This window comes from Bos taurus, chromosome 3 (assembly GCF_002263795.3).
Source record: "Bos taurus isolate L1 Dominette 01449 registration number 42190680 breed Hereford chromosome 3, ARS-UCD2.0, whole genome shotgun sequence".
Lineage (NCBI taxonomy): Eukaryota > Metazoa > Chordata > Mammalia > Artiodactyla > Bovidae > Bos > Bos taurus.
In genome coordinates this window covers 14,348,532-14,364,447 of record NC_037330.1, presented here as the reverse complement: position 1 = coordinate 14,364,447, position 15,916 = coordinate 14,348,532, and the positions used below count along the sequence as shown (strand labels likewise).

Below are 15,916 nucleotides of genomic sequence, written 5' to 3'. Positions count from 1 at the left end.
GTCCAAGGGATGTATGTGCAGTGGAGACATATGGACTAACCCTGGAAAAGAGGTTGTGTCAGTTCTCTGAAGGTCCTGGGAGCCCTGCCCAGGAGTTTGGACTTATCTGGTGGGCAGCGGAGAACCATGAGATGTTGGATGATTGGTGTTGTGCCAAAGTTGGTAGGATGGGTTGGAGAAGATGAAGGCTGGGGTTAGAGAAGACAAGCAGCTATTAGCTCTATATTCCAGTCTATGACACTGTCGCTTGGGCAGATGATTACTCAAGGCCACACAGCTGGTAAGCAGCTGAACTAGTTCTGGACTGTGCCACATCCAGAGATCTTTGTACCACCACACCATAGCAGGTAAGCAGTAGATGGGGCTTCAAGGTGGTCCCAGTGTGAATGGAGACTCCATTAATCAGGACAGGATAGGTTATATGGCAGACACAATAAAATCTGTGGCTTAATACAACACACTTATTTTTGATTAATGCAAAAGTCCACTGTGGTGCTGGACAACACCTTAAGGCAGCTGAGCCATCCAGGCTGCTTTGATGTTTCCACAGTTCCCACAATAGGCAAAGAGCACTCAGAGAATCACCTACCAGCTTGATTTTGGAAGTGACATACATTACTTCCAGTGTAATCCATCGGCCAAAACTAGTTTGATGACCTCACTTGACTACACAGAGACTGGGAAACAGTCTTCTAGTGCCTAGGGAGGGAAGAGGACAGGAGATATTCGTGAGCAACAGTAATGCCCACCCAGGCTTGTGACTATAGAGGGGCAGGCCAAATAGCCTAAGGAACAGACATGGGATATACAAAGTTTGGCTCAGGATTTGTCAAGGCTGTTCTTGTCACAGCCAGCCAGCAGGGGAGCCTCATTTGAAAGACAGTACCTTCTTACCCCTTTCCTGCTCAGCATGGTTCACCTCTGCCCCAGCTGAGGAAGAGAGGCAACATCTGTAATGACTCTGAGAGGGAGAGAGGACTGGTACAGATCACGTAGTTTTCAGATGAAGAGCCCAAGGAATGGAAGCATTCTGTGGTACCTGCATATACAGCAGCCAAAGCATGGAAACCATGGTTTGTGGATCTTAGGCATTTGCAGGCCTGTCTCCGCCGTTATACGAGCCCTTCATACTCCATCTTTGCCTCTGCAGCACCTAGTGTGAGCCTGGTACAGAGGAGTGGCCAAACCCTGTTAGTAGTGAGCCAAGCCCTCCCTATGGCTTCCCTGGTGGCTCGGTGGTAAAGAACCTGCCTGCTAATACAGGAGACGTAGGTTCGATCCCTGGGTGGGAAAGATCCCCTGGTGAAGGAAATGGCAATCCACTCCAGTATTCTTGCCTGGGGAATCCCACGGACAGAGGAGCCTGGTGGGCCACAGTCCATGGGGTGGCCAACGACTTAGTAACTTAACAAGCCCTGCATATGCACTCTCCTCCACAGCGCCTGCACCTGCCCCACCGCTTGGCTGTGCAGGGCATGGGGCTGCAAGAGTATGAGCCACCAGCCTCTGCCAGCCTCTGCAGAAAGGCAGGTGGGGAAGCCCTTTGGGGTAGCGAGGAGGGCAGAGAGAGGCTCCATGGAACTGTTAAAAGCACTTCAAAAGGAAGGGGTGGGGCAGCTGCCCCTGCTGGAGGGAACTCTGGGTGCTGTGAACACGGAATCCATTTGTGCCTAACATAATGCCTGGGCAAGTTGCTCCCGTGGAAGAATTTTCAGTAGGCGAAGGTCTCCCTCTACCCCACTACTCCTCCACCACACACACTCCAATCATTCCTGACTTGGCCTTGGGCAGTATTGGTTCTTCCCTTCCCTGCTTCTAACCAGACAACCCCCCTTAGTCCTCGGGCTGCCTCTGCTTCTGACAGAGCATCTGGAAGAAATTCTCACCTGAAACCCCCACCTCAGATATGCTGAGTATCTGGCAGGCTAACCACCATTCTTTCCTGCCAAGGTGAAGCTATGATCTCTCACCGTGACAGGGCCACTCAGCCCTTCCTTCCCCTCCTCAGCCGACCGCACCAAAGAAACCAGAACCCAGGCCGAAGTATCAGAAACGTGTATTCTTTTTCTTTTAATAGTAAACCTCTTTACAACAAATATAGTGAAAGAGTTTTCAAACAAAACTCATAAGAATCTCGAGGACTTTGTCTTTTCTTATTGTGTAGAATACTAAGAAAGCATCACCATACAGCACGAAAAGAAATATTGAAAACAAATCAACAGCCACACACTTGGACTCGCCCTGCCCAGGACCCAGGAGGAGCCCCAGGAGTGTGGGTGATTGTCGGGTTTGAGGGTGGGGCACCTCCACGGCCTGTCTCCCCCTCCCTCCGCCTCCCCGCCTTCCCTCTGGAACTTTAGTGGGGAAGACAGAGAGAATCCAGATTCTCCATATAACATTCCAGCCCCTCCTCCCCCCATACAAGTCCCATTCCTTCTACCAACTGCTTAGGGGACGGAGAGAGGTGGTAAGAGGGGAGATGAGGCATTCCCAGGCTCCATGTTGCCTCTCCTCCATGAAAGCCTAATTGCACCCCCCACCCCACCCCAGGGGATTCCAAAGAGTCAGTTAAAAATATATAGATATAGATATTTCTAGATACACTTTTACATCATTTCTGTCTCTCCAAACAAATAAATAATCAGCAAGAGAAGGTGCATTACTTCCTTCCTGTTCAAGGTGGGAAGGGCTGGATAAAGGTCAGGGGTCAGTCTCGCTGCATTGTGTGCACTGCTGGGGGGAGGAGAAATGGTGTGTTCCACTGTGGGGGGTGTGTGTCGGGGGGAGGGTCCTCTTGCCCACTATCCCTGAAAGCTGTGGGAAACCTGGGGAGGGGAGGGGCATTAGATGACTCCAGTGATTACTTTGGCAAATGCCCAGTTCTTTGGAGGAAGGAGTGGGTGGAGGCAAATTTGGCTTGTGAGAAGAAGAAGAAATGAAGTCTCTACTTGAGATCTGGGTTCTCAGGGACCAGCTCATTGGGCCGGCCAGGAGCCCGCTACCCCCAGGAGAAACTCTGGGATACTGACTTGCAGAAAGGTCACATATTCAATCACGGATCAGCTCCTGCCCCCAGGAATAGAAAGAAAAGGACACATACACATCCACACATGGTAATCGAAAGCCAGGTTTGCCGATACAAGGCAGAGGGCAAAACTGGTGAATATTGCACCGTGAACTGCAGGGGCCCTCACCCCCATCCCGGGTTTAACGTGGCCGAGCCCGGCCTAGAAAGGGGCTGGGCTGATGGCGGGAACAGCCTGAGAGGGAAGGCCAGCCATTCAGCGCTCACTGAGCACCTGTCATTCACCTTTCACCCACTCAGCACTTACCGAGCGCTGGCTATGTGCCAGGCGCTGGGCAAGGCTCCGGGGACGCACACATGCATGCGCGAAACTACACCCTGGCTTCTTCCAAGGTCCTGATCGAGTCTCCTCTATTCCTGACACTCCCTCTAGGAACCTGCAGAAGACTGGGCATGCTGTGTGCGTGCCCAGCTGGCAGGGGCTGGGGGGGCAGGTAAGCTGTAAGGAAGAATGACTGCCCCAGCACGGAAAAAGCTTCAGAGAGGAAGAAGAACTTGAGTGTCATCCTAAGAGCAGGATGGGGGTGGGGGGAAGCGGGGACTCCAGGAGAGGGACCTGTGGATAGAGGTGTGGGCACTGGGTGGACAATTGTGCGTGGAGCTGCAGGAGAGGTAGGGCAACAGGGAGAAGCGAAGAGGGCCAATGCCAGATCCCCCCGAACTGAAGTACAAACATTAGAGTTGAGGGTGGGAACAGGTGATGGAGCAGAGAAAAGAGAGTGGGGCTCAGGAAGGAGGGTCACAGAGCAGGAAGCCAGGGCTGTATGGCTGCAAGAGCCATCTGTCCCTCTGTAAACACACACTCAGGCACACACGTGCACATACACAAACACAGGCACGCACGTGCGCCCTCAGAGCTCAATTCACACGGAGACTCACATACATGCCCAGACGGGCTCAGAGACACAAAGGCACACCCATGCAATCATACACACACACATAAATACAAAGGTACACTCAGACACATAAATACCAGGTGCCCTCATAAACACACTCAGGTACCTGTGCGGTCACACGAACCCCTCTGCTTCTGTTTCCTTCCCTGCATCAAGTGTCGGAATACTGCAAGCAGCTGGATCGCAGAGGCAGGCATTGACTCACCTACCACACAACCAACCGGGCCTTGTCTAACTCTACTTTCTCATCGGGATGAAACCCCAAGGGAGCACTGCAGCCCTTGGGCAGAGGAGCTGGGCTTCTGTGAAGGAGTGGGGCAGGCCCCAGTCTGCCTGCCCACGTCACCCCAGGCCAGGCCCTGGAGGGCAGGGGGTGGTGGTGGGTTGCGGGCCGGGGGCCTGCCCCCTCCAGTTTGATCTGTGATCCAGCCTGAGGTCCCTGGACCCCACGTTTTGGCCGCCCCCACTGGGGAGGCAGCAGAGAGGGTGGACTTGGGGGGAAGGGAGGGGAGCAAGAACAACAGCAGAAGAATCTCGTCTGTACAGTACGGGCCGTTTGAGTCATTATTATTACAATATACTTTGACAAAAATAGAATCTCATTTCATATCAATACAACAACAACAAAAAAACAGTTTCCTGGACTGTTACACTGCTAACGTTTTCCAAAGGTTGCTATTTACAATTACAGTAGCCAAGAGGGAAGGTGGGATGCGGCCTGGGGGTGGTGGGGCAGGAGGTAGCGAGACAATGAGGGCGCCAAGAGCAGGGGAGGGGGGCCAGGAGCGGAAGGAGCTGGGAGGCGGGCAGGAGAGGGGCAAGGAGGAAAGAAGGGAGGCAGGCTTTCTTCGGGCCTCCTCTGTTCCCTCTCCCAGCCTCGCACACCACCCCAGGTCCACTCCCCTGGGGATGTGTACGTGCAAGGAAGAGCGAGTCCCCTCACTCACTCTAGTCCCTGGATGCAAGGACCCCAGGGTGCCTGAGGCGTCTCCTGTGGAGCCACCTCCCTCTCCCGGTTCGCCCTGCACTTCGTGGCCAGCTTTGCTGGGCTGGTGTCAGCTGAGGGACAGGGAGCTATTGCACTGTATATCTTAGAGAAAACGCTGGGGAAGGGAGGGGGCCCAACTCACCCCCTGCCCCAGCCCCTCGGCCCCTCCTCAGCTCTCTCCTCATGGCTCTGTCTCTCTCCTACTGTGCTTCACAGGGGGCCCCAGCTCAACCCCCTCCCCGACAGCCCCGGATTCCCAGGCAGCCTTCCAGCCCCAGTGCTCGCTAGGCCAGCACCTCCACACCTTGGAGGCGCAGCTCACACAAGAATGGGAGAGTGTGCGTGCGCGTGCACAGGGGCGTTTGGGGCCCAGGCCTGGGTATTCTGCCCCATGGGCCCGTGGCCACAAGAACAGCCCGGAGGCAGAGACCCTTTTCAGAACCTCTGCCTCCTCTTCCCCCTAAAACACACCACCACTCATTGAGCCGACTCTGGGTCTCAGTCTATTGTAAGGGGTTTTTGTTGTTTGGTAGTTTTTTTGGTTATTTCCCTCTATCTGGGGGATGGGGTGGGAGGGCTCCGCATGCAGGGCTCGGCGCCTGTCCTTTCCCAAGGCCTGTCGGGCCCCCACCCCCTCCTGCAGCATATGTGTACAACGTGCAAAGTGTCCCCCCCTTCCCGCAAAAAAGAGCCCCTCCCAGCCAGTGAAAATGGCGGGGGGTGCAGAAAGAGGGGATGGGTGCATCCCCTCTCCAAAGCGAGAATCCAAATTAAAAAAAATATAATAATAATAATAATAATATAATAATTATACACAAATGTAACCGTCAACAGGACACGGAGCACAAGAAAGGAAGTGGGGGGTCGAGCAGGAGGAGCCCAGGACAGGGAGGGGTGGGCGGTGAGATTGTCAACTCTTCATCAGGGAGGCGGAGAGGAGGGGAGTGGGGATCGTCACTTTAATGTCTGTGAAGAGAGGAGATGGAGAAGGGGGTGTGAGGGCGTGGCCCAGACTACAGGCTCTGTGCCCCCACGCCCCTCTCCCAGTAGGGCCAGGACTCTGGTGGCAGGGCCAGCTCTGAGGGGGAAGTCATCAAGCAGCAGGACTGATGCTGGAGGCAGGGGAGATGGGCCTCTGGCGGGGGAAAAGGGTGCCAGTCCTGCCCTGTGAGGGCTGACGGAAGGGCTAGCTGGCCACAAGGCCTTGTGGGTGGGAGACGAGACAGGCTGGGGGGCTTATGGGGCAGTCCCTGGGTGGAGCAGACAACGGCAGACAGGAGGGGCGACGCTACAGTACCCAGGTGTCGAGTCGCATCCTCTTCACAGCTGAGCCCTCAGCCTCAGGCTCTGGGGCTGGGCGCAGCAGGCCCAGTGTGGGCCCGAAGTCCCCCCGTCCATCATCCCGGTCCCCCGTCTCGTAGGAGCCCCCAGCCGGGCTGCTGAGAGCGTCGCCAGGCTCAGGGCGGGTAGCCGGAAACACAGCTGGAGGCGGAGGCGCAGGGCTGCGCTCACGGCTGGGGGACACTGGTTCCGACTTGATGCTGATGTGGGGGTGGGTGGTGATTGTGAGGGCGGCACCCACGTGGGGCAAGGGGCTGCCCGGGCTGGAGATAGGCAATGGGCAGGAGTGCAGGGGACAGAAGAGAGGACATGAGTGACAGAAAAAGTGAGGGGAGGTCACAAGACAGAGAAAGGACAGAGAATGAGAAGATGGGAGGTGGGGTTGGGTTGGGGACAGGTGTATGGAGAAAGAGACCAGAAAGGCAGGGCGGCCGGGGGTGGCGCCGAGGAGGGAAAAGAAGAAGATAAACCGTGTTAGTTTTCTTTCTAACCCATGTCATCTTCTGCAGCCTTGGGGGCCCCCCACCCCTGGGCTGGCTAGGGGAGAGGCTCAGGTGGGTCTCCCAGGCCCACACCAGGGATGCCAGGCCTGCCACTTAGTGGCTCGCATGCTGTCCACTGACAACAACCCTGAAGGGATTTCAGATCTCTGAAGGCCTCTCCTCTTCCCGCCCGTCACTCTCCCGCCACGGACACCGGCAGGGCGGCCCCCAGGACTCACATTAGGTTGCTGAGAGACACAGGGACCAGGTGGGGCTGCTGCTGAGGTGGCTGTTGTGGCTGCTGGGGTGGCTGGGGTGGCTGCGGCTGCGGCTGCTGCGGAGGCTGCGGCTGGGGTGGCTGCTGCGGCTGCTGCCAGGCAGTGACGTTGCTGAGCGACAGCCCCCCAGGTGAACTGAAGGCTGGTAAGGAGGAGAGCTCTGCACTGGTCAACTGGTAATCTGTACAGGGTAAGGGAGGAAAGTGAGGGGGAGCTTCCCACTGTGGGAAAGAGAATAGAGGCTCCCACGCCCTGGGGAGCCGCCTCCAGTTCTATTAAGGTGGGGGGAGCTGTTAATGATAGCTGTGAATAATTAAATCAGCCCATCTGAACTCAGTGAAGACGGCACTCAAAGAAACGCAAATCTTAACCACGAGGTGCTGCTTTTTAACAGGATGTAAAAGAGAGGTGGTTTTTTAAAACAAGTGTTGAACTTTTTTTTCCCCCAGCCATGTGTAGGTATCACTTTTAGAATGCCAGTTTTAAAAAAGAAGGGGAAAAAGGTAGGTAGGGAAAGTCTAATATATGTCTAACTGTCATCTCTTCGACTGCCAAGTTCCAAGTGCCTTTCTGGGACAGAGGGGAGTCGAGGGAAAGGCTAGGTGAGTGGCGCCTCTGAAACGAACGACTGGAACCACCATTCCTCAAGCCCAACACACAGGACAGGTGGCAGCAAGGGTTCCAGCTGCTGCGCCCACAAACTCAAGTGAACGCACCTCTGCTGCCCAGGAGGGCCTGTGAGGGAAACGGGCCTGCGGGACAACCGCCCGGGGTCTGGTGATTTCCCCATGAGGTGGCGCGTCTTGTTTTCCAAAATGCCTGTCTCAGTGAAGAAACTGTGATGTTTGCACTGTCACAGAACAAACAGAACCGTGAAATGTTTCACAATTTACACAGCCCTGTTGTATTTCATGCCGCAGCCTGTTTGGGACTGTTTAGAAAATGTCTCCCCTGAGGAACAGGGCCGACAGCACTGTGCTGTGGTGGGGAGGACGTGCCGACCAGCCAGCCCCCTGCCACACCACCTGAGGGGCTGTCTGCTGCAGCCTCTGGAGCGGGGAAGACAGGATTATCTGTGTAATGGAACAGATAGGAGCAGGATGCGAGCCATGGGGTCAGACTTCCTGGCCACCTCCACTCACAGGCCATGTGACTTTGGTGAACTCATTCTGTCTGTAAACTGGAGGCAATAAACCTGCCTGCCTCACACAGCTGCTTTGAGGACTGAGTGAGTTAATGCATATGAAGCTTAGAGAACGGTGTCTGGCACATAGTAAATATTCACAGGATTCACCTGCTGTTATTATTCACTCACCAACAAGGTAACTGCAGCCTCAAGTTTGAGGAACTCTCCCCAGGTCACAGTGAAAACCAATGGCAGAGCTCAGACAAGACCCCAGGCTTCTTTATTATCTTTGAATCTCACTCTATAGATGGTCTATGCTTGCCTCTGGTCTTACAACAGTGTTAGCCAGGAGTGTTGAGACACTTAAATTTAAAAGGCAGACCAAGGGCAGACAGGAGCCCGGAGGACCAACTCTTTACAACGTTCATTTCAGAAACAAGGACACCAACTCTGAGGAGCGCGGTGCCTTGCCCGACGCCCCCAGCCAGTGACTGGTAGGGACTCAACCCCCACTCCTGCACTTTCCCACCACACTCCCGCCCTGTCTACCTACAGATTTGACTCCCCACCGGCCCCTTGGTCTGCTCTTAGAAGGACCACAGCCAGACCTCTGCAGCCAGTGTCAACAAGGGGCCAGGCCTGTCCCTTACCCGTGGTATTTCCAGAGGCAGATCACCCCCAGCTGGAGTTTGGACGGGGGCCAGGGACTGTAAACAGTGAACAACTAAACAGCAACGTGTTCACTGGGGTTCTGTTTGTATACAGAGAGTCACCTGAAAACACCTGCTGTTTAGACTGAGATCTACTTAACTACTCCTGCAGCAGGAGGAACTGGAGCCCCTGGTTTTCCAGAGGATGTGAGAAAGCCCAAACACTTCCCAGCAGGGCTCCGAGGGCAGCCCAGGGTCAGAATCTCCTTTCTCACCAGCCTGACAAATAGAGTCTAAAGTCTGGCTTTGCTGAATGTCTGTCCCAGGTTCACGGACACCGACTAACCTCCCTCCTGCTCCACAGAGACCGGTGAAGGACCTGAGAAGACGGCAGGAAACCACCACCATGGGATTCTCCAGTCAACAGCAGCTCCTGAGCGCTGCCCTCTACCAACCACCCAGGCTGCCAGGGCCAAAAGGGCCTCAGAGACCCCGGCCACCCACAACTCACTGGGGAGAACTCCTGCTGGGCTCCAAGGGTGCAGCCATCTGAAGCAGTCCTCTCTAAAGCTGCCCAAGGACACGACAACTCAGGAGTGCACACACAGGAGCACGTGCAAGGGACAACGGGCTGCACAAACACCCGGTGATACACTCTGGACCCCCAGCACACATGCCAGGTCTGCCCCTCAACATGGGGCAGTCCCTCCAGCTCTTTCACCTGCCCTAAGGGCCTTTCCTACACACAGGGCTGGGTTCTGATTTCTACACACAGGGAAGAGGTGGGATTCTGTGGCTCTCTGTACTGGTGTCTGGGACCTACCTAGCATGATTCAACTCTGGAATGGGGGCTTGGAGAGTGGGGAGAAGTTTAGCGGTCTCTGGTCTAGTCTGATTTCACTGCAGAACAGCCCTGATGCAAGTCACTCACAGCTGAGAGAAGCTGGGGAACATAAGAGGCTCGCCTCAGTGAGAAAAACAGACCAGGGTCACAGCCACACAGATGCTATGAAGCAAGGTGACAAGGCATTTCTGCACTGGGAAGTCCTTCTTGACACAGCAGCTTGGAATGCAGGCGAGGATGTTCCGTCACAGACTGTTCCTGGGAGGGTGTGAGTGGGTGACAGAGGCCGGGACAGCCCTGGGGACCCAAGACAGTCCAAGCACTGGGTGTCCTTTCTGAATTCTTCTACCCAGAGGCCTCCCTCATGTCACCAAGCGACACGTCACCTTCAGATCCCCTCCCCCACCTTCATCAGACTTCAGATACCCTCCCCCACCTTCATGGGACTTCCTCCTCCCTTCCCCCATCATCATTCCACCAAGCCAACATCAGGGTTAGAGCCCGCTTCTTCCTCCTCCACCTTGCCCTAGAGTCCCTACTTGGCTTCCCCAGGAAGCTGGATACACCTTCCTAACCATGCTTCCTCTCGGGCCTCCACCGCCTCCCTCTCTCTCATTTCTTCATCCTCCTCCTTCCGGACCTGGACATGCTTCCCTCCCCACTCCCCGACCTGGTCAGCCTGAGTCACCCAGCTGCTCAGCCCACCTCAGACGGGAGCTGCCCAAGGACAGGGCTCTCCATCTCCATCAGATCCTATGTAAAAATAAGGGATACTCACACTCACTTAAATTTGATTTTTCCGACGAAAACAATGAATAATTCTTCTGTAACTATGTCTTAGAGACAGTTCCAGGAACACCAGCACCGTGTGAGTAGCATCTGATGCTGCTATCTGCTAAACCTGGCACCCTTAATTAGGCAGTGTGCTGTGTGTGTGCTCATTCATGTCCAGCTCTGCGACCCCAGGGACTATACAGCCCACCAGGCTCCTCTGTCCATGGGATTTCCAGGCAAGAATACTGGAACGGGGTACCACTTCCTGGGGACTCCCCCAAATCAACACCTTCCTCAGATTGGGGCAGCCCCCAGAGAATACGTTGTGTTTCCTCTGTGGTCCCACCCCTGCCCCGAGGTCAACAGCACCCGGCTACATGTAACATGGACACTCACCTGTATTGTAGGCAGTGGGCATGGAAGAGAAGGGGAGGCCCTGGCTGAGTAAACTCGGTGTTGCCACGGAAACCACTGGGGTGGTGAGCGAGTGGGTGGACTGGGAGACCCCGAGGCGCTGGGCATTGTTCTGCAAGAGAAAACAGTCTGTCAGAGGTGGCAGATGTGTGGGCTGCTTTACCCAGGCCCCCCACTCCAAAGCCCACCTGGGCAACTCAAGGCCCAGGTGGGATGCCTCAACATGGAGGCCCCAGAGATACACACACACACAGGTGCATACAGAGATGCTGAAATCCACAGACAGAAACGTGCACACACAGATGTACTCCCACCTACACATGTGCAAAGGGGAAGGTGCCCTGTAGCCCCAGCACCAGCCGGGGCGCCACCCCCACTCTCCTCCTGGCTGGCCCCTCCGTCCGCCACACTGCAGCACACAGCCTGCTCGAAGCGCGCTGGCATGTGTGAAGGGAACGCGGGGCCTGGCGTGGCGTGTGCCTGCGTGTACGCACGCACGTGTGTGGGGCTGTCAGCTCCATCTGCCGCTGAGTCACTTGTTTATTCCAACTCCACAGTGGGGCAGAAACTGCCGCCGTGTTGGCCGCCAAAGCCTGCCTGCCTTTTCCAGCCTCTCTGGCCTCCCGTCAGGGAGATGGGCGGGGGGGGGAGGAGCCCCCGCCCCACTCCGGCTGAGGGTGGGTATGTACGTGTGTGTGTGTGAGAGAGAGAAAGAGTGGCTGTGTGCTCCTCTGAGTGTCTGTAAGACGGGCTGTATGCAGGAAGGAGCACATGGAGATGGGGGAGGCAGGGAAACCCACAGCCAAGGACAACTCTGGCCTTGCCTGGCCTCAGCTTCCCCAGAAAGCCAATTTTCCTGTCTGGCTGGCACTCCGCTGGAGGGCCCTGTCCTGGGTGGGCCTGAGTAGAGTCAGAGGGCAGGGGCCTAATGCAGGCATGCTGGACACAACAAGATGGGGCCTCTGAGGCCTGGGGCAAGCCCGCTCCCCTCTCGCGCACATGTGCACACACACGCAGAGATGAGTCTGCACAAAAGCAACATCACAGGAAGATGTCCACAGACACTCAGGTACACACACGTGCACGTGTGACCCCTTGCCCCCACCCCATTCACTTCTGTATCCCACCTGGCACTAAGCACAACTCCTGGCAGCTAACCAAGCACCACGCGCACACTCAGGTACAAGGACAGGGCACACACAGCACTCCATGCTGGGGCCACAGAGCAACGGGCTTGCCCGGGATTCAAAGCCACAGCAAACACCTCACAGCCTCACTTACCAGATCTAAATGGTCCTCAGTCTGGGAGCAGAAATAAAACCAAGGGGATGGTTCAGTCTCTGGCCTTTGCCCTTCCCTCACACCCCTGCCCCCATGGCCATCCCATCTACCTCTGCATCAGAGCAGGGCAGCTCTCTGGCCCAGAATGACAGAGCTCTTCACTGATCTCCGAAGGTGCTATCTCCCAGAGCCCACCAGTGAGGAAATCCTCACAGGCTAACCCGCGTCCCTCTGCTGTAAGGGCAAGTCCTCCTCTCATCCCCCTGTTATCACCAGGGAACCTTCTCTCCCACCTTGTGTCCCGTTTCACCCCCTGTGAGGCTGGTAATTCTGTGTTCCAACCTCTCGTAAGGCCCTTTGGGAGGAAGAGCTCATAAAAAGCCACGATTCCACATTCTCTCGGGAAGCCCTGGCTGCTGGTTAACTTTCATCTCTTCCACTGGAGGTCAGCTTTGTCCTCCCTCCCCATTCTCCCATTCCTCAGCCCCTGCCCTTGGTCCAAACACCCCACTCACCAAGTGATGCATTAACCCCTTTCCTCCCTGGGAAGTGATGACCCTCAGGTCAGGCTTGCGGCTGGGGGCTCCAAGCTGGGCGCTGTGGGCGGGTGGGGGTGGAGACTTGGCAGGGATGACCTTGTTTAGGCTGTTGCCGTTGGCCACGGGGAGGAGGCCAGGGGAAGCCCGAGCACTGACATAGCCATTTCCTGGAGAGGTGAAAAAAAAGGGGTAAAAGGAAAAACATGGACCTACCACTTATCCTTATTAGCTGTGCCAGAACGCCTGTCACCCAGAACTTCTCAGAATCATGCTCAGGTTTTGAGTAGGGCCTGAGTTCTCTAATTTTCCCCTAAAACGACCTTGTCTTGGCAATAGGGGGAGAACACTCCTTACTCCTCAATCATCAGGTTCATCCCCATGCCTCCAAGCTAGATGTGATGGGGCTAGGTGGTAGGAGCTGGTCACCGATGACAGGAAGTCTACCACTTGCCCCCAACCAGGCCCATAAAGACACAGGTTGTGCAAAGGTGGCAGCCTGAAAGCTAAGACTCAGTGAGGATCCTGGTCACAAGATCAAATCAATACTCAGACTGCTCCCCTTGCCTTGAGCTGGGAATGCCAGGAAAGACGCACCATGAACTTGTCGTGGTGGTGTTACTGGAACTAGCGGACTGGTGACATAGCTGCCCCCGTAATTAGACTGGTAATAAGCAGAATAACCATCTTTTACACTTGTTCCACGCTCCATAACCAACACAGGGCCTTCACATACATCTCAGCGTATTTAATCCTCACACTAACCCTGCAAGACGGACAGGACACGTATCATTAACCACATTTACAGAAGCACAAACAAAGCCCGCTTGGCAGAGGTGTGATGTGTCCAGAGCCACACAACCACTTTCTACTGCTGTGCTTGAGGGTCTACAAGGATCATTGTTCCTTAAGGTCTGCAGACATTTCTCTGGCCCTTCCTTTGCGGGGGAGGGGTATTCACCCATTTCACGCCCCATATATAGCTACTGCCAAGGAGGTAGTAGTACATGGCGCCTGGGGAATTCTAAATCCCAGAGATGTGGGAGTGACCACAATCAGAAGTGTCACCTTGCTCTGTCTCCTGAGAGCACACTGCTTCCCTGGAAGTGTGTGGCTGCCTCCATCCCAATTCCCGGATCACTCCGGGAATGGCAGGAATGTCAGGGTGACGTCAATGGTGACATTCGAAGTCACAGTCACCAGCGGACAACGGCACAGGCAGGAGGGGCTGTCAGCTGCTGGGGGTGGGGGTGGGGGTACGCACGGAGGGAGCAGCCTTTCTTCTGTGGTTCATAGATGTGTGCTCACAAGTACACATCTATTGTCTGGATATTCCCATACGAGTGAGAATATCTGTGTGTGAGAGTGTATGTGAGTCCATGCCTCTATCGTCGGCAATGTCAGATATTCGTGTCCTCCAGACCCCAACCAGACACCCCTAACTCAACTGGAAGACCCTGGAACCTCTCCTCCCACTGGAAATGTTGGTGAGTTCTCAGTTTGCCCAGAATTCCCTAAGCCTACGTCTTTGTTGATCATCCGCACCAATCACTGCTACAGACAAAAAAATCCAGGGGCTTAAAAGTCCTCAGACTCTGTATACCACCAACTCAGGTTCTGCGATCTTTCTCTCGTCTGACCTAGGTCCCTCCTGGTCCCTGGACACCTGAAGCCACTGAGCAGGCAGACTCTGGCCCACTCCCAGACAGAAGAGCAGCTTTACTCACCAACAGGGCTGGGGCAGGCTCCGTTAGCACTGCTGAGGTCTCCCCCCAGCATGGCCCCTGCAGGAAAAAGAACCATGAGCTGACAGGATGCCCCCTTCCAGGGGGAGGCCTGGGAACTGAACAGGCAGAGGAGTTGCAGCCCCTTCCCTCGGGAGCCCCGCACATGGGACAGCGCTGCAGTGGGGGACGTGGGACAGTCGCTGTGGAGACAGAGTCCGCACGTCCTCACACCTCACTGCCGCCTCCCCCAGCCTGTCGGCTCACTCACCTGCACTGGCTGGCCGCTGGGGCAGGCCGGGAGACACGCTGCTCCTCTGCAGTGCTGGCTGCTGGGGGGACAGGAGCCGTGGGTCCGTGAGGGACGACGTCACCAGGGAAGGGGTGGCCAGGGAGCCGCTGGGATTGCTGAACTGCAGGGAGCTCTGACTGGACACGGGCACCGTGACAGGCATGGCAAAGTTGGGGGCCGGGACAGCTGACTAGACAGAAGAAGGAGAGGCAGGGTCAGGCCAGGGTGACCCCTTAGCCTGGACCCACTCTGCCTGGGAGGGCAGGCCGGGGCTTCTCTATAGTCTCTGGGCTGTGTGTCCTGTGGCCAGCAGCAGCTCGATCTCTCTGCTCTGGGCCCCCCTGGAATCATGCCTGCCCCTCCCACCAAGGAAGGACGCAGGCTGGAGTGCTTTGGGATCCAGTTCTGGCCCAGAGAATGAGAAGAAGACTCTACTCACTGCAGATGGACCCGGGACACCTAGAACCCCCCTAGCGGAGGTGGGTTAGTCCTCAGCCAGGCAGGACACACAGAGAGCAGGTTAGAGGCCCTGAGTATAGACTCCAACTCACACACAGAGCTGTTAAGGCCGAGCGCATGGGTCGGGGCGTCACCTCACTAGTCGTCTCTCATCCGCCCGCCTGCTATAGAGGGTGTTCACCCACCTCACTTTCTTCCCCTTCAGCAGTCTCTGCCTCCCCTCAACAGTGCAACTGAGTATCTTGGTCTGGGGTGTCAGAGCAGGCTGAGAGGGGCCTCTCCCCAAAACAGATCTGGACAAAAAGCACATTCTCTACTTTCTAGTCATCTAAGGATTTCAGTCCATCTACACACTTCTTGCTGGTGAGGGGGACACTCCAGGACTCTCCCAGCTTATGCTCCATGACAAGGGTCACGGGTTTATCACAACCAAGGTCAGAGGGTCCTCAGTGGTCACCAACAGCCCCACGCGGCTCAGAGCAGAACATCCACCAGAGGCCGCGGAGGGCCGGGGCGGGGCGCAAAGCCACACCATGCACCACAGGGAGGCGCTCCTCCATGCGACTACTCACGGCCAGTCTATAACTCTGCATCATTTTATCAAATTCCTCGTCTATCTTTTTATATTTCTCCTCCGTCTGGGGGGTCAGGGCAAACACCTCGTCCACCTCAGGGCTCTCACATTCCCTGTGCTTCTTGTGCAGCGCCTGGGGGGAAGGGGCCGGGAGGGGGGCCAACAGAGAGAG

The 15,916-nt window shown here is 55.8% G+C and overlaps 1 protein-coding gene across 6 annotated transcripts in view; it reads right to left on the bottom strand.

The window, feature by feature from the left end:
• Positions 1-2,044: 2,044 nt before the first annotated feature.
• Positions 2,045-15,916, bottom strand: part of MEF2D (myocyte enhancer factor 2D) — a 32,987-nt gene continuing 19,115 nt past the window's right edge. For 3 of the 6 annotated variants that reach the window (XM_005203602.5, XM_024984388.2, XM_059881290.1), the window contains 8 exons: positions 14,691-14,901; positions 14,423-14,479; positions 12,675-12,865; positions 12,160-12,180; positions 10,861-10,990; positions 7,032-7,251; positions 6,267-6,573; positions 2,045-5,935 (listed from right to left, as the gene is read on the bottom strand). In XM_005203602.5, coding sequence (XP_005203659.1) covers positions 5,924-5,935; positions 6,267-6,573; positions 7,032-7,251; positions 10,861-10,990; positions 12,160-12,180; positions 12,675-12,865; positions 14,423-14,479; positions 14,691-14,901 — 1,149 coding nt within the window. In that variant the 3' untranslated portion in view covers positions 2,045-5,923. Of the gene's footprint in view, positions 5,936-6,266; positions 6,574-7,031; positions 7,252-10,860; positions 10,991-12,159; positions 12,181-12,674; positions 12,866-14,422; positions 14,480-14,690; positions 14,902-15,742; positions 15,878-15,916 lie in introns of all 6 variants that reach the window. The other 3 variants (XM_005203603.5, XM_005203605.5, NM_001205178.2) reach the window with 3 other exon arrangements.